General features: G+C 45.3%; 1 protein-coding gene across 2 annotated transcripts in view; it reads right to left on the reverse strand.

The window, feature by feature from the left end:
* Positions 1–399: 399 nt before the first annotated feature.
* Positions 400–21,136, reverse strand: part of DPYSL3 (dihydropyrimidinase like 3) — a 71,394-nt gene continuing 50,657 nt past the window's right edge. For both annotated transcript variants that reach the window (XM_067566349.1, XM_067566350.1), the window contains exons 4-14: positions 18,661–18,825; positions 17,571–17,632; positions 16,882–16,962; positions 12,543–12,611; positions 9,499–9,619; positions 7,318–7,474; positions 4,272–4,413; positions 3,318–3,488; positions 2,598–2,777; positions 1,669–1,831; positions 400–1,116 (exon numbers count right to left, since the gene is read on the reverse strand). In XM_067566349.1, the coding sequence (XP_067422450.1) occupies positions 1,028–1,116; positions 1,669–1,831; positions 2,598–2,777; positions 3,318–3,488; positions 4,272–4,413; positions 7,318–7,474; positions 9,499–9,619; positions 12,543–12,611; positions 16,882–16,962; positions 17,571–17,632; positions 18,661–18,825 (1,400 nt within the window). In that variant the 3' untranslated portion in view covers positions 400–1,027. The remainder of the gene's footprint in view (positions 1,117–1,668; positions 1,832–2,597; positions 2,778–3,317; positions 3,489–4,271; positions 4,414–7,317; positions 7,475–9,498; positions 9,620–12,542; positions 12,612–16,881; positions 16,963–17,570; positions 17,633–18,660; positions 18,826–21,136) is intronic.

Here is a 21,136-nt window from a genome sequence, read left to right on the forward strand (position 1 = left end):
CTAACAAGCAGGACTGGATTGTAGTTGGCAACTCAACTGTGAAAAACTCTGAATGGCCATTTTCAGCGGGAGTTTATTAGGCAGTAAACAAATACATATTGTGTCGGTGTCTGGGCTGGGTGTATAAAACCGATGTAGCTCCACTGTAGGCAAAGGAGCCGTCTGATGTAAACCTGAGGCTCTGGTTGTAATTCCCTCGCCTCCCCACAGTCGTTGGCAATCCGAAGGCAGGGGAGGGAGAATGGGATGGGACTGATGAGCCCCATTGAGCATGATACCATCAAGTTTCAATCTGTCAAAAATTTGTTAAGTCTCTTCCACACCCTCCCTGGCAATCTGGGTCCAAGAGTGAGTTTCCCCTTTTAAGGTTGTGGTAAAAACCAAACTGGCGCAGCGAGCTGTTTGGAAGGAACGGTTGCTTTTTGTTTTTTAATAAAATGTACAAAGTAATAAAATCTCTTACATGAGGTGATGCAACAGAGCTGTTACAGAGCTGACTCCAAGCTTCCCAATGGGCCTTTCAGCACAAGACGGAGGCAGCCATATCTGACGACCAGCAATGCGTGGAAACAGATGAACACTGACACAACACACAGACCCACCTTGCCCCTATCCACCTCCCACTATCCCGCCCCACCCTCCCTACCCCCATGACACTCCACCAATGATTCCTCCTGAATAACCTGCCTAGCTAGTCCGTTCATGTCATGGTCATCCCAGCCTTCTCTGCCCCCTCCTTACGATGTGGCATCACACAAGCACTCAACACATATATTACAGATTCTTAACTTAGCGACCTTTCAGATTTGCATGCATGTAAAAATTAAAAAAAAAAAATTAAGGCTATGCATAAACAGAAACCAAAGCAATATTTTTAAAGCTAGGTAGCAAATAGCGTTTGTGAAACATAAGGCTTGAGGCTTATTGATTCTTCAGCTCTGAACGGTTTTTAATTGCTTTTCCTTCTTAAATACCAATGTACCATTTTCCCCCTTGAATATTGGTTTTTCCTTCCCCTCTTGGGTGTTTAACTCAGGGAGGTGATATTGGAGCGGCCTCCAGGGGGCGCTACAATGCGCTTGCTTGCTGAACGGACACCTTCGTCGACCTGGGTTCCTGAAATTAGGACATGACCACAAACAAAGGGAGGGAAGAAAGGGAAGTTAGAGGGTTTTTCTCTCACAGGGCAAACCCGTCAGGAGGTGTGTGGTCTCCGAGAAGTCCCTGCATGCCTCAGTGGAGGCAGATAGCTCTTAAAGAGACCTACCCTTGCTCTTCTTCACTTCCCTGTTCCTTCTTTCAGTCCAATAGAACCTCAGTGCCCCTAGGCGGCCAGTAGCTGCACTGGCCTCCCTGCCCCACTGAAGCCCTGTTGTCAGGGAGTGAGGGACTAAAAAGCAGTGGCAGGTCTGTGGCATTTAACCCCTTTCTTCTTCTGCAGGGGAAAAGGGCAAGCTCCAGTCATGCCCTGAAGGAAGAACCTAGAGGCCCCTCCACACAGCACGCCCCACAGACTGGTAGGGGCAGCTCTCCCCTAGCCATCAGCACAACCATTTGTACAAAATCTAACCCCAGTCCCACCTTGTGCCCAAGCCCTCTAGTGTCGCTGAATACTTCGGCCCAGGGGCACACGCAGCACCTTCCAGAGCAAAGACTGCTCACACTTACCTGACAGGCTGAATCCAGACTGATGGAGATTCCTGACAGGTGGTGTCTGCCGGGTGGGGGATCCCCTGGTGGAGCCTGCAGGCGTACCTCCTTTAGGTGTGGCTGTCAAGTCGAACACGGGCCCGTCATACATGCCTCTGGGCACAGCATGCATCTCAGCCATCTGTCGTCAGAGAGAGAGCAGGGGAAGCAATGGTGCTGCATCTGTTACTGAGAACAAGGCACCAGGGAGCCTGGATTCCGTCTACAGCACATGGAGCCCCCGAGCCGCCCTCTAGTCTGATTCAAGGCCACCATGCCCACTGCCGAGGCCTGCACAGGGCTTGCCGTGTACCTGACCTCCCCACCATGGATGCTCATGTTCCTGCTCCCTCACAGACTTTTTGGGTGACCTTGGGCAAATCCCTTAGCCTCTCTCAGTTCCCATCTCTCAAAGGTTCAGAAAGCCCAGTGCAACAGGTGAATCCTTTACTGTGGATTACTGCCCCCCTGACAGGGAGCAAGGTGTTTGCTCACCCTCCTGCCTCTCAGTCTTTGCTTTATTCAGTTCTCTCTAGGCTGGCCTTCCCACCAGGTACAGCAACATCGGAGCTGCTGAGGACAAACAGCTCAACATCCTATCTCTGCTGGTGGCATATACACCCTTTGATGAGGCACCAGGGCTCAGATCCTCAAAAGGTGGTTAGATGCATAGCTCCCATTGATTTCTGGTTGGAAATACACTAACCTGGCAGCACTCTAGGGGCACAGTGACCAATGCAGGAGAGTCCACTACTGTGGAGAGGGTGATTCAGACATGTAGCTCCATTGGCGTTACCATTATGGTGATGGGAGTACAGCATGTGCACACACTAAGCCCTAAGGAAGCTGCAGTGTCTTCCCACACCTGCAGGACTCATTCTCTTACGTTGCAGGTCTCAACTCCTTACCTTCCTCCTGGCTTTAATGCGCTTGTAGACATAGTCTGGGAAAGGACTGCAGGGAATGAAGCGCCCAGTTCCCTGTGTCACATGCAGATTGCCATCCTCCAGCATGATCTTCCCCTGACATATGACGACCAGCGGGGCCCCACGCAACTCCATTCCTTCAAAGATGTTGTATTCAGCTGCCTGCAACACCCGGGGAAGGATGACAGGAACAAGAATCCAGTTATTCTGAAACAGAGCCTGGCCAACTATGCTGCTGCCCATCCAGCCTTTGGAACTAACCAATACCCACTGCTTCAAAGTTATATATGGCCAAAGGCTGCAATAGCAGGAGGACGCGACCAAAGGCTGTGGCTAAGGACTGGAGCTCAGAGCTGGAATCTCCCCCAGCTATTCAGGTCAGCATGCAGGTGCATCAGCAGAGCTGCGTGGGGAGCCCAGGCCTAGAATAACAACTGGGGGAGGTGCAGGTCAGGACAGAGGTGCAGTGGCTGCTGTTTATAGGCTCAGGACTGAAAAAGCAAGAGGTGCTGCTGCTCAGCACTCAGGACATGCATAGTGCATCTCCTAGAACCAGAGGCTGAGTGCTCCAACTCTACAACCAAGGGCTTTCTTAAATCCAGGCCTCCTGCACAGTGATACATAGCCTATCATGCCTGTCAGTTATGCCAGTTTCAGATATCACCCACCTCCCAACACCCCCCAGGCCAGCAGGTGACTAACCGACTGGTGGCTTTTGGCTGAGACAATCTTCACTGCATCAGGATCCCATATGACCAGGTCACTGTCAGACCCCACTGCTATTCTCCCTTTCCGTGGGTACATGTTGAAGATCTTGGCAGCATTGGTGCTTGTCACTGCCACAAACTGGTTTTCATCCATCTTCCCTGTGGCCTGTTCAGATATAAAACATGTGGGTCTTCAACCTAGTTGCATTCATTGCTCCACAGTTCAGTAGGCTCTTATGGGGAGGGAGAGGATGGCGTCCAGGGAACCAGTATGCCCTTTGCGTGAGCTGCGAGAACTGAAATTTAACATGTCCAGACCAAAACACCCACCCCCTCTTTGAAGCTCATTGGATCCACTTAAGGGTCAGACACTGAATCCTAAGGCTTAAACCCACCCATTAGAATTTGTTTAGAAAGGAAAATCCTTGCATTAAGAATTACCTGGCTTTTGAAAACAGATATAAGGACAACAAAAGAGGTTAGGTCAAACCTGGTGCCTGGCAAGCTTTGGGTATGTTTCCCGGATAACAATAATACCTAACTCTTATATAAGCTTTTTTCAGTCACTCTCAAAGATCTATACGGGGGTGGGGGGGAGGGAATAACATTATCCCCATTTTACAGATGGGGAAACTGAGGTGCAGTGAGGTGATGTGACTTGCCCAAAGTCAGCCAGAAGGCCACTGCCCAAGACAGGACTAGAACACAGTTCTCCTGAATCCAATCCCTGCTCTATCCATTAGGCCACTACCTCTCAGCAGTGGTGTATGCTTCACAGATCCTGGTGGCTCATCCTGAATGTACTCCACTTCCCCCACGATTCCCTCTCGTTCCTGCTTGCTTGGCTTATGTAAACCAGCCACTCAGCAAGGAGTCCCCAAGCTCAGAACCATACCTTCTCCTCTGCGGGAATCTGGGAGAGTTACCCTCCCTGACTCTGATTTCTTACCACGGCCTTGTCCCAGATGATGGACATCCGCTCCTCAATGCCATTGGTCCCTTCTGGGATTATTGTGAAGTTGTCCTTTCCAACCGCCTTCTGTGAAGTGCTGAATGTACAGTGAGCACTCCCTGAAAGCTGCAGGTCGCCACTGGTTGGGTGGGGACAAAAGGGTTAACGTAAGACATTTTGTTGGCCTCAGGCCCAATCTGCTCAAGTGTAAATGGAGAGAAGAGTAAGGGGTGACCTCTGTGCACAGGTAGCCCCTGATTTTGTCTGTTTCCTTTCCCCAAGTCCTGTTCCTATGACCCTTCTACTTTGGGGATATCCATGCATCTCCTTACATAGCCACAGCCAAAGTCACTTAACGAATCAGTCTTTGTGACACTGCAGCCTCTTTTGGTCCGAACACACCCGCTGCGGATGGCGGAAGTTGCCATGCTGGGTAGCTTGCTTGTAACAGACAGGATGGAAAACGGAGTTCAGGCATTGCAATTAAACTGAAATGTGGCCAGGACACTGAGGTTAGTAGGTCAACCCATGGGGAAAGTGCCATGAGATCTTTAATAGCCACAAGTGGCCAGGAGCTTAGCTTCATGGCACATCTGAAAGATGCAGCCCTGACTCAACCAGGACAGCATCCCTTAGTACCTTGATACCCAAGCCTGGTGCTGACTCAGAGGAAAGTCACAAATATCACTTCCTGCTGCCTGCTTTGTTTTCCTAGGTTTTCTCACTGTCAGATCAGAAGAAAGGAAAACTCCCCCCAGCTCCTTTTCACCTTCGGAGTGCTCTTTAAGGTCATTCCTTTCATTGCTATAGCAACTGCAGCCTCTTGCACCTCCAAAGGGAGAACCCAGCATCCTTCTAAACTCACCTGCCTCTCAGAGTGGGAAAACTGCAACCCAACTCAAGCAAGAAACCAGGCCCACAAGAATTTGGCACTGACAGAGTCCAGAGGGATCCTCACTCCCTTAGGGGATCATCAGCACACTACAGGGGCACAAACCTTCTTGGAAAAGCCAAGACTGGATGGCTGCCATAAACAGCTTCATCCTAGGCACTACCCCCTTGTCTCTGGAGTCTCAGGCAGTAGGCACAAAAATGCATCCCTCATGGACACCCAAGATCTCCCCCCATTCTTGTAAATGTGCCATAGGACCACACACGTGACATCTCCACCAGAAGTAACCAAGTTGGGGGGCTTGCTTCAAACTCATTCCATCTCAGCTGTTCAAAGAAGTTTCGTCACAATCAGATTCCATGTTCCTAAGCATGTTTAAAAAGCATCCCCAAAGAGCTGCAGCGACTGAGCTGCTTGCCCTAGTCTGTTATATTAACATGTAAAGACACCGGAGGGTGGCAGCAAGCAGCTCTAGCGAATGGGCCAGCAACTGCATATAGTTCTCTGGAAACTTCCTGGCTGCTGCTGGCTGCTGAGTATTCAGGGAGCAGAGAGGATGCAGGATAATTATGAAGTCATCCTGGTTGGGGGGGAGGGGAAGGAAACAACCCTAAAGCAATGTCTAATGATAAGGAGGAAAAGTACAGGGATTGCTGGGTTTCCAGATGGACTGGGAGTGAATCTGGAAAGCAGACAGACACAAATACACTGGGCCTTGTGTCCTCAGTCTGGGCCCACGAACATCAGTTCTAATCCACTGATAATCTCTACCTCCTCTTCACAATTTCTGCCATATGTCTGATCTACTACACAGACAGAAACCCAATCAGACGACAAAACATCCTCCCTAATCTCCACCAGCTTTGTACTAGGACCAAAAAAAAAAAAAAAAAAGCCAAAGAGTCCGGCTGGGACGGGAATGGAGCTTCCTTTCATCTCTGGTTGAAGAACCCTACAGAAGAATACAAGGGGCTGTACACAGGAGGGAATCAGTGGAGTTTGGTACAGGCACATGTGGGTCCCAAGGACTCCAAAACTCCTCATAGTTTTCTCCTTTTGGTCTAAGGCAGGTAAATGTGGAACTCTTGTGAAGGGAGGAGTTGATAAATCCTTGCAAGAGGGCCTGCACACTTTTCCACAAGCCACCCACCACTCGGCCAATGCATCTTAAATCTTGATCTGCAGCTATTTCATTTCTGTGACCTCAACGCAGCTCTGTCAGTGCACCTGAGTGCTGACCTTAGGTACATCCTGCTTACCCACTCTTGGAGCTGCCCACGCATCACAACATGGCCACTTACAATCCTGAACTGCTGCAGCACCCCATTATTCCAGACATGTGCCTGCACACAGTTCTAGCAACACATCTCAATCCTGGCCTGCAGTCTCGTTAAGCCAGTTTTGTGCCAACACACAGTGTTGCTACCTATACCTCATTCCTGTTCTGCAGCCCCCCATCCCAGGTTCTTCTTGAGTTAACACAGGAGTCAATACCATTGCTTTGAATGGAAAATACCCTCCACTGTCTAACAAGGACCAGCCACCATGTATATATAGTTAAATGTACAAACATAGGGCTAAAGCCTTTCCATTTCCTACATGGCCAATAGATCTGGGTAGCAAATAAATGGTGTCTGTGCGCACCGTATTGTAGCAGCAGCAGTCCCGCCAAGCAGATGATTTTGGCACCATTCTTCATGTAAAGTGTTTTTTACGACAGGGCCCAGATAAAAACAAGGGGACTTGGATCGTTATCATTTGCTCTGTATTTTCAACAAGGCAGAGCAGGAGTTTGAGAATCCAGCAGTTCATTCTGTGCCCTACGAGTTAAGCTTCTCTCTCTTTTACTTTTAGAATTGTTAATCCCCTTGATCCACGGCACCCCAGAACTTTGGGGCATTTGAAATATCAACCTGTTTTGTAACTTGCCACAAAACAAACAGTCCAATGCTTCCATCTTCCTGCTGTGACTCGCTGCTGAGTCCACAGCCCTCACAGCCCCCATCCGGAGTCAAAATCCCCCTAAACAACCGCAGACCCACAGCAGTCTTAGGTTCCTGAGATGAACTGCACTATCAGAGCATCAGCAATTTCTTCACCACAATTTCTTGTGGGAAATGGGAGAGATTTCCCCCACTGAAAATCACCCACCTGGCCAGTAAGGAGTTGATATAGTCAGGGGTTGTTGGGTCTGGACTCAAAGGTGGAGAGGTCACGAACGCAGCAGCCTTGGCCCAATTCTTGCTCCAATAGTGTGTCCCGTCCGTGCCAAGACTAGCTGTGATAGGCTCACCAAACACCACGTTCCCTATAGAGAAGAGATATGAACAGATCTCAGTGCTGAGTGTGTTTTAGCTGAGCCTGGGGGCATTGTTCCTTCCCCAGTGCTTGTGAAATTGAACCTTCACTGTACAGATTACTCGGTTTATCTATTTTGATTTAGGATACTGGCCTACGTGGATCAGATTGGGTGTGACACCAAGTGGGTACATACGGGGGCAGGGAGAGCAAGCAGGGTCCACCCTCTTTGCCTGTGGCATAGGTGCCAGGTATGATCCTGGTCCTGTCACTCAAGGATATGGAGTCTCAAATTGCTGTTATGAAAACCCAACGGGGGCGGTGAAGGGAAAGGAAAGAACTTTGGATGTGGCTAGGGTCCACCAGCAGACACTATGCATGCCTGATCGATGCCGGGAGCGCCTGCTGAGGCAGCACAGATCATGCAACTGAGGGCTATTGAGCCCCAACTTTGTCTGCGTATTTTCAGCTCTTTGGAGCAGGGGCCACTTTTCCACCTCATTTATATCAACCACATTGGCGCCACTTGGTGAGTAACAGCACAAGTGTAGGACTCCTGCTAGCCAGATGCATTCCCTTTGTGCCTGTTGTCTTTATATTTAGCTCCAGGAACAACAACAGCCACATGGCTACCAGGGTGATTGGTACCCTAGAAATATCTGGCAGGAGTCAGGAATCCTACTGGTTGTCAGCTGAGTTTCCATCCCAAGTCACATGCACAAGTGCAGCTTGACACACACCAGGCGAAGGGTCAGACCTCTCAGGATCTGTTCATTTTCACCTCCCTCATGTTCTCTCTCTCCCACTCCTCCATCTCCTTCCTCTCAGCACATTTCAGTCAGGTAAATATTTACCTAACACCATCAAAGCTCTGGCCACCTCTGACCTCACAGATCCAGTTGCTCAGTTTCATCTATCCCACTGACAACAAGCTGGAGTGGGAGCAGACAAAGTTTTCTTCTCTTTCCAACCTCTCTAAACCTGTGTAAAGGCCCCAGGCATCTCAGACACATGGAGATCTGCCTGCTAGCATGATGGGTTGGCTCAAATGAGCCAAGATTTTCAAGCATGTGTATTTCTGACGTGTGTCCCTCTTTCTCTTTTCCCTGTCAAAGGTAGTAAGCAAGGAAGGTGAGATGTGGGTGCCACCCTCAGGACTTGACAGACAGAAGGACAATGGGTTTGACAGACTTTTTCTTTAACATCTCTTGGGAAAACAAGGAAATGGTAAGATAACTAATGCACATGCGTGTGAGCGCCTGTGTGTGGGTGGAGGAGTCACCTAGATCTGTCAGGAGCATCTAGCCTGCCAGACGACGTTCCCCACCCGCCCATCCCAAAAGGCCTACTGCCTCAATACAGACACCCGCTGAAAGCACTGGCACATCAAAAGGCAGGCGGGATATTATTAGCAACTCAAATCATTTGCACATGGATGGTACGCCTCTGCTTGGCAGAGAGAGCGTTTTACGGTCTGAGATAAACTTTGGTATTTAAACCAAACCCTCCAGTCCTGATGCTGACACACAACCCAAGTCAGCTCCAGACAGGCCTGGTACAAAGGGGCACGCGCTGAACTGGCCCCATATTAGCCAGAAAGCCATGCAAGCCAGAGATCAATCTCATGATGGATTTTAACTTCTGAGTCAGACTTGGTCTTTCACTCATATGCACATTCTACAGAAGCAGCTGGCCAGCTAGGTGCACAGAGACCAGAATGAGGGGCACAGTATAAGACCATGAACAGGTTGGACGTAAGCAAGCAGAGATGCAGTTGATTTTTTCTGCCCCAATTGTTTCCTGCCAAGCCGTTTCACACGAGGGGCTTGAGAACACCCCCACTTAACAAGAGTCATGAAAAACCTCAGAGGCTGCGTGACACTTGGGGAAGTGGGAGGCATTAATTTAAACTAGATCAAGGGATTGTCTCCTTGCTAGCAATAAACAGAAAGACACAGAGACCCACTGCATAAGGTGTTCCAGCTATATACAGTCTGGAGGAGAGGAGGGTGATCTGAGACAGCAGCCAATCACCTTTTTTCCTGGCTTGCGAGATGAGGTCAGCAGCACTCTTGCTCATCACTTTGGTTACATACAGAGGGCAGTTGGTCTGGCTAGCAATGGTGATGGCACGGAAGACGGCTTCAGCCTCCAGCTGGAACACAGCAGCAACACAAAGGTTACAAATAACGCACCAGACGAAGGAGTCACCAGCCACCCCCACAATGTGGTCAATCCCACCATGCTGTGTCATTTCGCTGGTCATGGGCGCCCTATCGCTTAACCTCACCACAAGACCATCCCTCTCTCATCGGGTTTCAGTAGGAAACCCCAAGCTCTCCATGTAATGGGGAAAACTGCCTATCATGATGACCAAGTCTGTCTCATTGTTTCTTTGCACTACCCAGTTGGTCACTCTGTCCATCTTCTGTCTCTTATCTTATACTTAGAATGTAAGATATTTTGGACAGACCATGTCTTTTTGTTCTGTGATTGTACAGCACTTAACACAATGGGGCCCTGGTCCATGACCGCACTTCACAATGCAAATGATAAATAACAAGGTCAGAATTTCTCATGAGATTGATCATTTGGGGCTGAAGTCTTGTAAAAAAGCTTGATAGATCTGAGTGCCACAGAATCAGCTGCCCAGCCCTTAGTCACAAACGCCAGACTGAGCGTAATTTAGATCCAGATGTTTTGCTGCTCACCATCCTAATCCACAAACTTCTCAGCCCATCTCCAAGTCAAGCAAGCCTTTAATAATACTTAGCACTTATTAGTGTTTCTTATCCACGTAACTGAAAGATTCATGTAGGGGGTAAGCATCATTATCTTCATTTTACAGCAATGGAAATGGAAGCACAGTCAGGTTAGCTGACTTGTTCAAGGTTGCTACAGCAACTGGCTCCCAATCCAGTTTGCCTTCCACTGGGCTGAGCTGCTGCCACAGGCTTCCCCACGCATTTATTTTAAAATGAAAGCTTGGTTGTCTGTGTGGGCAATTCGCAGCTGGTTATTTTGCTGGTAGTTCTGTCCCTGTCTGAGTCTGTGCTGCTACCCTGCTATTGGCCATGTCAGCCTCCCAGGATATCAGCCCTGGACTTTTATATCTTGTTTGCTGTTAGAACAGGGTGGATTTTCAACACTACTGCATGAGGGATATCTTTGAAGAATTACATCATCCCCTGTTCGGCATGACTTTATCCCAAAAAGCCTTCCAAGATCTCGGGCAACAGTGTGGCTTAAGGTTTCAGTATTAAAAAATTTACAGAAAAGAAAAGAAAACCTCAAACCTTAAAAAGGCAGTGTACCAATAAACTATATATGCAAATTCCCATGGGACACTAGAGGCTGCTTACTGCAGACAGCACTTTTTGCTGAATCACCCATTTATGCAAACCTGATTTCTTCCACAACTGGGAAACTGAGCAATGGACACAAACCTGTTACGCTACTGTCCTTATGGTTACTTAGTTCAAAAAAAATGTTTCATCTGGGTGTTAAAATGGTCCCTGGGGCACAGAATGAATAATGTGAGCAAGAAAGCATAATGCAGTACACAAGCTTCTTTAGTGTGCGCAAGTCCTTGTGCAGAGATGGATCAACCTCAGCCACTGAAAAATACTCTGACATTGTGTTAGGATATTGTGAACCAATGAGATGATATTTTAGAGCAGTGTCATTGTGCAGTATCAAATGATCACTGACACAACAGCATTACATTTCATACCCCTTTTCCTCACTGGTGATTATGGTGAACATTCCACACACACACAGCTTGTTGTGCTCTGGATTGACCCTTCAAACTGCAATAATACAGGACAAGCAGCAACGCTAATGTTTTGTCATCTAGAGGTCGATTCTTCAACATACAAGTTTTGTTGAATGTTACTTGCTCTGAGCTTAGTAGTCTAGCTCCAAGGAGTCCCCCAGTTAATTATTTCTAGAAACAATGGTTCCAGAACAGTAAGATGCCTTCACAGACCATAGCCACAAACAATGGGACTCTAGAGCACAATGAAAAACACAACATTTGCCTTCTGATAACAAATAATGGCCAGATCCCCAGATGGTGTAAATCAGTATGGCTCCATTGAAGTAAATGCAACCATGTCAATTCCAGCTGAGGATCTGGCCCAGTACTTTTAACATTGGATCTTTTTTCTGGAGGAGACATTTTAATGTCCCAGCCATATCTCAAAGAGAATATACGTTATACAAACCTCATCAGTATACGATTAATTTAGGCAGATTTATTTTATTTCTGATTGTAAATCTGAAGTACAGATCTTCACATCTTCTCCCCTCTCATTCCTGCTACCACAACAGATTTCAGTTATATTTTCTCTCTCGTTCTTTCATGTGTTGTGGAAAGTTAAAAACAGTTCTGAGCACACAGCTATGACAATCTGACATTTAAAAAATAATCTAAAATTAGACTGAACTCAGATTAATGGGCCAAATAAAAAAAAAAGTAGCCTGCATGCAAATTAGACATAATCCAATTAGTGTCTTGACAGCAATTCAATTAAGAAATCCCCTATTCCCACCACCAAAGGCTTTGTGTGTCTTATTTTAACACATTCTCTAGACCTTAAGTAAGGATTAGATGAGGGAGAAGCTGGAGTTACTGTATGCACTATATTCCTTTACAATATGAATGCACTTTGTGAGTCAATGACTGGTGCCTTTTTAAAAAGGTACTTTCAGTTTCGGTGCCCTGATTCTCTAATCTCAGGCTTCTTTCACCACTGAAATCACTTATCAAATGTGAATGCATCTGAAGTAACACTAAATACATATGTCACCCCGACGGTGCTGATTTCCTATAGCTAATGCATTTCAGGAAGACCCATGGACTCCTGACTATGCTAGGAAATCAAATCATTATTGAACATGGTTTACCACCAAAGACCCCTCCCCTGAACTGATGATGAGTATGGTTGAACTGCCAGTACAGATGAGACAGAACTGTTAGACAGTAGTACACTAAGTATGGCTGAAACTCACGGGGAAAGAGCTTCAGTGTAACAAGGATAGCGCACTGTTTATCTTTTTCCATTAGTCTCTCTTACCTCCTCTGGTCTACTCAGCACATGGCCCTCTGGGCCAGTTATTCCCATCTCCAGCATCCTGGCTTGTTCCTAGAAGAATGAAAAGACACAGGGAAGCTCAGAGACTATGAATGTGATCTGACAGTTATGTCAAAAACAAATACTCAGCATTTCCTAAGGATTTAGATGACCATATAGCATAGCAGATCTCTTAGTGATACGCTTGGTGGACTATCACTGCTTTGTGGATTCATTGCAAGGGGTTCACAAGACCACCAAGAGAAACAGAGAGTACAGTGGGGAAGATAGGGAAATACAAAGGTTGGGAGTGGGACTTCATCACTGAGATAATCTTCCTTGTAAAGTGATAATTCAGAATAAACAGAATAAATGGAACTAACTGTAATGCAGGTGAAAAATAAATACAATTCAGGGGAAGGCACATGTCTAACTTACACTGCCTTTGCTATTCCCAAAAAACCTAAGCATCCTGTGTAGGAGCTGCTACTGAGGAAGAGACCATGAAAGCTAAAAGAAATCCAGTGTAGGCCAAATTCTCTTCTCAATCACACCTGTGCCACTCAACTAACATCTATACAATTGCACTGGTGTCAGTGAGAGCAGAATCGGGCCCTATATGAAAATGTTTTAAAATGCGTGGTTGGTTTCCCCACCATTACACAATTGGCAACACATTTTACTGCTATAATGAGGGACCACAACCACATAGTACAATCGGTGTACTTCAACTTAACGGTATTCTTGACTTTTGGCATTAAAAAATTGTTCAGCTCAGTGGAAGATTAATTCTAACTGACACCCTTATCAGTGTGCTATCAACAGCAGACCATGGGATTGCAATCTGTTACATGAGGAAAACAGCGTTTGGGGGAGACTTCGCCACACCTGACTTCCAATCCGTCAGATATCCTCAAAAACTGACCAGGGTCAGGAATTCTGAATGCAAATGTAATTGCAATGTGCATATCTGCTGCATCTTGAAATATTATCCTGTAAGTGTCTTTTAGCCCTTAAACTCTCTGGGGAATGAATTGTCCTAATTTTTGTCCACATAGCACTGAGCACGCTGTTTGCGCTAAATAATCACATCTAGATGAATAGTAAAGGTGAGACTCCAGCAGTGGTAGTTAATATCTCTACAGCATTTATATATATACATATATATATACATATATATATATAAAAATAATTGCCATGCATTTTGGCCTCCTATACCTTCCTTCTCAGCCACAACACAAAGAGCTGACAAAATAATGACTCAACAATATTCTTTTATTGCTCAATCTTCACTAACAGCAAGGAATATACACCACATCCACCTATTTCAGTTTCCACTGTTTAGGGCATCCCCCTTACTCTGTTCTATGTTCCCCTCTCCTCCTCTCTCATGTGGATCAAACTCATACGAAACACGCTGACTTTAGGATAATAGAGAGAAAACAGATCATGACCCAGAATAGAGGGGTTGGGTTGGGGAGAAGTCCTAACCTTCCTCTTAAGGAACAGAAGCAGGATCACTGACCAGCATCCTCACTTTTACAGCCTAATCTAATCCTATTTTGGATCAGTCACTAGTTTGTGACATTTTGTATCAATTAGCTTGGAAGGCATTTCCAAAGCTGCATAGCACCAGTAAGCCTTGCACACAGATTTGGAGTTTTTCGTGGTTAGGGTGGGACTGAAGTAACAAGAACTCATAGTCAAGGCTGATTCTTTGCTCTCTCCACTTTCACATGAAAATAGACGTTGACTAACTTTGGGACCCTTTAAATCTGTGCTGAGAAATTGATTCTTGCAGGGTACTTCAGAGTTAGTTTGAAGACTTTCCTCCTAATCCACCCCATCCAAAGAAAGGACAAAGAAGAAACTGAGGATGTGCTACAGAGTAAAACTGAGCAAATTTCTCCCTGGCTCTTCAAAATCACAGAGGTACCTTTCTCCATATCTACAACATCAACTACAAGGCACTATAATAGTGCAATCCATCCATTTTAAATCAAAACAGTATTTTCCCCATTACCAACCTCCCGCCTCCCCCCATCCCATGAATCCAGCTCTGTAAGGATTACTTCCTTGTATTGGGCAGAAATTCCCATTTCCCCTATGGCTCTGGTATTTTGCATACCATACTAGAATACTTAACTGGCCTGGCACATGGTGAGAGGGTCTTTTCCTTCTGCTGCAACTTTCAGCATTGGCTGCTGTTAGTGTGAACATACTGGACTCAATGGACTGTTCTATTCCATTTGGACAATTTCTGATTCACTGGGTATCAAGTTCTCTAACAGTGAATGGAAAGATCTTCTACTGACTGATGGATTTAGCAAGGAAGATAACTTAGTCTTGTTTCTACATAAGAGTGACATGTACAGGGTACCGTGTACCTTCTATTTCTGCTGTTAGACAATAACATTTCAACTTCAGAGAAGTCAGTATAAAACATGAAAAACTCATCCTGTTAGAAAATATTAATCTCTTCCTGGTAGTGGTTTGCTTTTCTATTGCTGGCAACAGCATATTTGGAAAACCAAACAACCTCTACCAACACTCTGGCATCACGGAGTCGGTAGAACAAAAAAAAGCAGCTTCCATATAGGAGAAGCCCAGATAGAAACCATTTTCCCAGACATGTTTGGTTCCAATGAAGCAGCCACATAATATTCTAAAAGCAGCAGACTCTGGGAAGCATATCCAGAAAATTCTTTTCCTAGTGCCATCCGGCTTTCTTCCTCAGGAGCAAAGGCATTTCTGAGAAATTGTCTCACTTCCTCTAATGAGAGGAGGCAGACACAGTCAAAGGTATCAATTTACACAGAGCAAAAGAATAAATTCTCAGCAGCATTAGCCCCAGTGCTGCTGAAAATGAGGTTATGGAAGGATGACTTTGCATCATTCACTGCCCGACTGACAGGCTGGTGCCCAGTGATAGCATTAACTCTGAAACTGTGTTATTTGGAAAATCCTCATTTTACATAAAATGATACTACCAAGCTTCCTGGGCCTAAATTTGAAGATACATTTGGAGGCATGGGAGGAATAACATTGGTTTCCAAAGGGCATGAGAATAAAAAGTAAAAAACCACCCACAAAAGCACAGTAAAATTAGCTGGTACTGTGGTGGCTCATCAGGAATCACACTGTAATCAGGTAGGAATTGCTGTACCATATCAAACCGTTGATGTCCATTCCTCCTAAAGGGGCCAATACATACTGTTTCAGGAGAAGGTTAAACCCTTCATAATGCACCCTGCCAACCGAGCAATTCTATACAGGGAGAACACCACCTCTCTCTCCCACCCATAGCATGAGATTTCATTACCCTGCCTCTATCAGTACCTTAATTTACATAGCTGCAAAAGTTTTTAGCCGTCAAATAATTATCCAGTCCTCTTTATAAACCCAGCTATTCTATTCCATTTTACTTGATAACGTCTTGTGTCAGAGAAGTTCCCTTGACTGCAACTCTACACTGCATAAGAAAGCAATTCCTTTAGCTAGTTTTAAAAATACTGCCCACTAATTTCAACAAAGATTCTAGCCAATGTTTAACCAAAAAATAATTTTTATTCGGAGCATGAAATGCTTCAATATTTTGTCACAAAAAGGCACTGACAAGCCAAAATTTAAAAAACAAACCTTTTAAAAAAAATCTCATCATGTTATTGCCTCAGATTAAGTGAAAAAATAATGCAAAATCTCACTTTTCACTGTTTAATTTCATTCAGTTTGGCCAACAAAAATTGGTTAGTTAGTTCGTAGGGCTGGACTGCCAACAGTGCAGAGGAATGGCTATTTAAGAAAATTATTACCAGGGGAATTTTCATGAAAACACACTCATTGTTCTTCAATTTTTTTTTAATTTTTTTTTTTTTTTTTTAAAACAAAGCCTAAAATGTTCAGCTGCATCTGACATGGCAGTATCTCTTAAATAATATATATTCTAGACAGTAATCTTTTTGGGTCACTTAGTACATATTTGTATAGTATCTAGCACAATGGGCCCTGACTTGGTTGGTCTCTAAGGGACAGTTTAACAAAGGTATTTAGGAACCTAAAAATTCTGATCAGTGTCTAGTGGGAATGACTTTCAATTGGAGTTTGACACCTAATCTGTTTAGGCACTTTTTTCAAATCCAACTAGGCATCTCTCTGCATCTTTAGATGCCTAAATACTTTTGAAAATCTGGCTGTAAGCGCTACCACAGTATAAAATGTTAAATAATAATAAAATAATATATTCCGGAAGATGCCTGCACAGCTTTCATGCTTCCTTCCTCTAACGTACAGCATCTGCCTATACCAAACTTTTCAGCTGCATTGTAGATTGAATAGTAGTTACCTGTTCAATTATATCCCCATTTTCGGCATGAACTTGAGCTATTGCACCTAGATCTCCCAGGCAGCTAAATATCTCATACAGCTGAAACAGAATGAGAGAGGAAACATTAATACTACACAGCCATTTTCACATAGTCTGTGTTTGACCTTTAAAAAGATCCCACGCTGTATCTTTCAACAGAAAACTAGACAGGCCTTCAGGTAACAATGGAGGGTTGGAGAGGAAAAATTTGGTGTCAGCACTACACAGACCTCATTCACAGTCAGAAGAAGGCTTGGTGTGTGAACATCCCATGTAGCCCCTTTGAGAAGGGCTCTTGACCATCTACTGGAGCATTCAAGGATTTCGCCAAACCTTTGGCACTTGTATGTACCATCCTGTGCAGATCCTCCCAGCCACATCATCACGCCTTTAAAGTGGAGGTGCTGTCTGCAAAGCAAGCTGCTGACAGCCAAACAAAACACTGCATTTTGAGATTGCTAGAAATAGATTCCAAGGGCTATGCCTCTGGTTTAAAACCAAGTGTGGCTGCAAGCTGCACTGTAAAATTTAGCAAGCTGAATAATGATCATCCTTGCTTTGCTCTCTGATCACTAAGTTCCACTACTTTGTTTCCAGCTACTGTTCTAAGAAAATAAAAGGGTCCCAACATTGACTGCACACAAACAAAGCAGTAATGTAACTCTTACCTCTGTGTTTGACATCTGGTACAAATCCTTGTAGGCCATGTAAACCATGAAGGAGTTAACACCTAAGTGGAGAAGAGGGAAAAAGAAATGAACAAACAGGATTCCATTCCAGCTCTCTCGCTGTTGTACATCCACGAGGCATGTGATAATTACTCAGACCTAATGGAATGGGAGCCTTTGGCAGGAGCTGGAGGCGAAGCAGAGGGTTTTCTGGTTTCCTTCTTGTTTGTTTATTTTCAGGACATTCTAATTCTCCATCCACAGCTACACAGAGATGTTAGAAAACAAGGGGATAGTAGAAGGCAGTTCTCCAAAACTGTACCTGCCATTGTAACCCCGTTAGCATTGTCTAAAAAAGTCTAATGAGGACGGTAGAGGGAATGTGCTCAAAGCCACAGATGGGACCACTGGTCTAGAAGGACAAATAGAGAATGTGCATGGGACAGCAGACTGATGGATGCACGCACAGTTGGCTTTCCCATTGACTAACATAAGCACAGATGCTGTCATTGTACCTTTACGTTGGGACTGTCAGTGGGACTTCTGCTCCTAAGTCATTTAAGGGTGAGATTTTCAAAAGCACAATTGTCTCATGTTCTTTGAGAGTCTTACTCAAAAAACCCAGTGACTCTGATGTGTTGTAATGATGCTTTGACTCTGATATGAGAATCTCATGGTGCTTTATAAATATAAATGAAATAACCCTCATAACTTCCCTCACCACATGAAGTATTATCTCCCTATTTTACAGATGTGAAAAACCGAGACACGAAAGCCTTGCATAAACTCAGAGTGAATTGTGGCAAAGGCATGGATAGAACCCAGGAGTCCTGAATCCCAGGTCTTTAATCACACTCTATGCTCTTTCCTATGCCATAGACACTATGGCCCAAATACTCAAAGGTATTAGGCATCCAATTTTCATTGACTTCAACGAGCATTGGACAGCTAAACATGTTTGTGAATCAGGGCCTACGTGCTAACTGAGCCACTAGAGATGGGGTGAAGGCAGCACTCATTGGAAAAAGGAGATAAAGGTAAAGAGACCTGAAAAATAATGGGCAGAGGCGAGGGCTATCTCTCAGCAAACCTTTTTCTTTGACGAGCGTCTGTATTTCCTGTTTGACACTGTCGTTCCAGTGGGTGATATCCACATGCAGGGAGTAGTCACAGCATGTCTTCCCATCAGCCCACTCTCGCCACTTCTCATATGCTTCCGACAGGCTGGCCCCTGGCTCGGGGATCACATGGTCAACTGGATGTGAACAAGAGAGACGAGCAGAACTGAGTGTGTGAAAGAAGGGATCTTTTTCCCCACACCATGTGCCCACCATCCCATAGATTCTCCATGTGCTCAGCGACCCAGTGACTGCTGGCTTCTCGCTACACCCTTTACTGGGTCCTTCTCTTAATCTGTCTCATGTCTCTGCTGCCACTTCTTAACCAGATGAAACCAAAACACCCTGATGGGTCCAAACTGCTCTCCCCAGCTCCTGCACAGCGCTAGGGGAAATGAAAACAGCAAGCAGCTCTTTAGAGCTTCCCCCCTCCATTATTTTCTCAGACACATCCAAAGTGCATTTATCAGAAAGGAACTGCTGTGAGCCTTGGCTTAATAGCCTTTGGCATCGCACCAGGGGCTTTTACAGGCTTCTGCTGAGAAATCAACTGGAAGCAGCAGAGCCCTCTTCCATCCCTACCCCTACTTCCACCCCATTAAAACTTAAGTCTCCTGCTAAGATGCAGCCTAATGCATCTTTTATTGCCCCTGATGTAATCTGCTGCCGCGTCCATTTTACGTAACAGATGCTGTGATGAAGACCATTATTCCATTGGCCAACAGGGAAAGAGGCACAGAAAGAAAACCCAAACTTCCAGCAGTTGGATCAACAATTTTTCCTATATCCTGAAAAGCTACCCAAAGCACAGACAGCTGTGACCATTGCAGTGGAGTCCAAATTATAAACCAGAGCACATCTCTGGCATCCTTGAGGGCAAGAAATACAAATTCTGTTAGTTAGCGCTGTTTATTTCTTTGGGCTGCATGGGATTCTGGGGTATCGTTTTGTCTCTTGCTTGAATTCATCTGGGCATGCTGCCCTATTTTGAAAAATATTGTGTTTGTAGCTATTCTTTGTTAAGTTGCCCAGAGGCCTTGGCTGTGGGCACTGGAGCAGTGCAGACCTCATGATATGGGTTTGGATCAACAACTCCTTAGGTTTTGATCCACCTCAGTCCCTTATCCCTCTCCGAAGTTTCAGTAGGCGTTCTGGGTTCAAATGAATTTACCTCTCTAATGTAAGTGAGCCATAATCAAAACAACACGAAAACAGGAGTAAGTGCACATTTCACTCAGTGTTGGACTAAAATCATAACCCTGCCCATATTTGCTCCAAGGTAGGCCATGGATCACTCAGAAGATTCATGCACCATGGTGCTCTTTCAAAACACTGGGCTCAATTGCGAGATGGTATCAAAACTTCAAAGCAGGAAGTTTCTTCTGGTTTGGGGTTTTATTGCAGATGTCTCACTCAGGTCCAAAGGGGCACCTAAATATTAACATGGCTAATGTGTGACATTTAAGAGCAATCAGGATAGGCCAACAAAAATAATACTCAGCACTTAGAAAATGTGTTATAGGCCAAATTCTGCTCTCAGTTACACAAATGCAATCACACTGAAGTCACTGGGGCTGGAGCAGCATGTAAGCCCCACATTCTTCAAAGCACTGTACGCTCATCAGTCCTCTAGGAGAGTTTGAGGTGCAATGTCAGCCAAGTAAGCCTTTTCTCAGCAAGGTAGGGTTGATGCACTAATAAACCTCACATTTCAGTTCCCAAAGGCATATTTGATCCATTGATCATGGAAATTTATCTTCACAACCCAATTAATTCCAACAGATTAAGAAAAATACTATTGCTATGCTCCAGCAAATGTTCTGATGACACTATCTGCTGGTAGCAAATGCTAATATTCAGACTCGGTTCTACTTTCCAGTCTAAACCCTGTTTTAATTGGAGAGGTCAGTGAGACAGGCCAAGAGGTGGGATTGTAATTCAATGATGGAAAGAGAAAGATGTGTTTCTCCCTCTATCAGACAGAAGGTTACTACTTCTGGCTGCTTGGACAAGGATGCAAAGACAGCTTGTTGATCTTAGCTGCTCAGGTGGCAAGTTTCCTATTTGGATCTCCTAGTCCACCTAGATCCTCCTACGGTTCCCCTTCTAGTCAACCATTCCTTCCTATTTTCTTGGCTCTTCCCCATATCTACTTATGCTCCCCATTACCCTACCCCTCTTTGATCTTTTTCCACAGCTAGGGTCTCCCCCAGCTGCCCAGCTCCTTTCTCCTATGCCCACATGGCTCCCACACATTTCTCCCCAAATCCCTCTCCAACAACTGCCTTCTCCTAATTCATCCCTCACCCTTCCTTCTGCATAACACTACCCCCTTTCCATTGTCACTCTCACCCAAGTGTCTCCTGCCAGAAAAACAACCCCCAACAACAATACCACACACCCCTCTCAGGAACCAAGAGAGCCAAGACCATAAACAAGCTGGTGTTT

The sequence above is a fragment of the Emydura macquarii genome, unplaced genomic scaffold (assembly GCF_026122565.2).
Source record: "Emydura macquarii macquarii isolate MOO-44397 ecotype Brisbane River unplaced genomic scaffold, CSIRO-AGI_Emac_v2 contig_2768, whole genome shotgun sequence".
NCBI lineage: Eukaryota > Metazoa > Chordata > Testudines > Chelidae > Emydura > Emydura macquarii.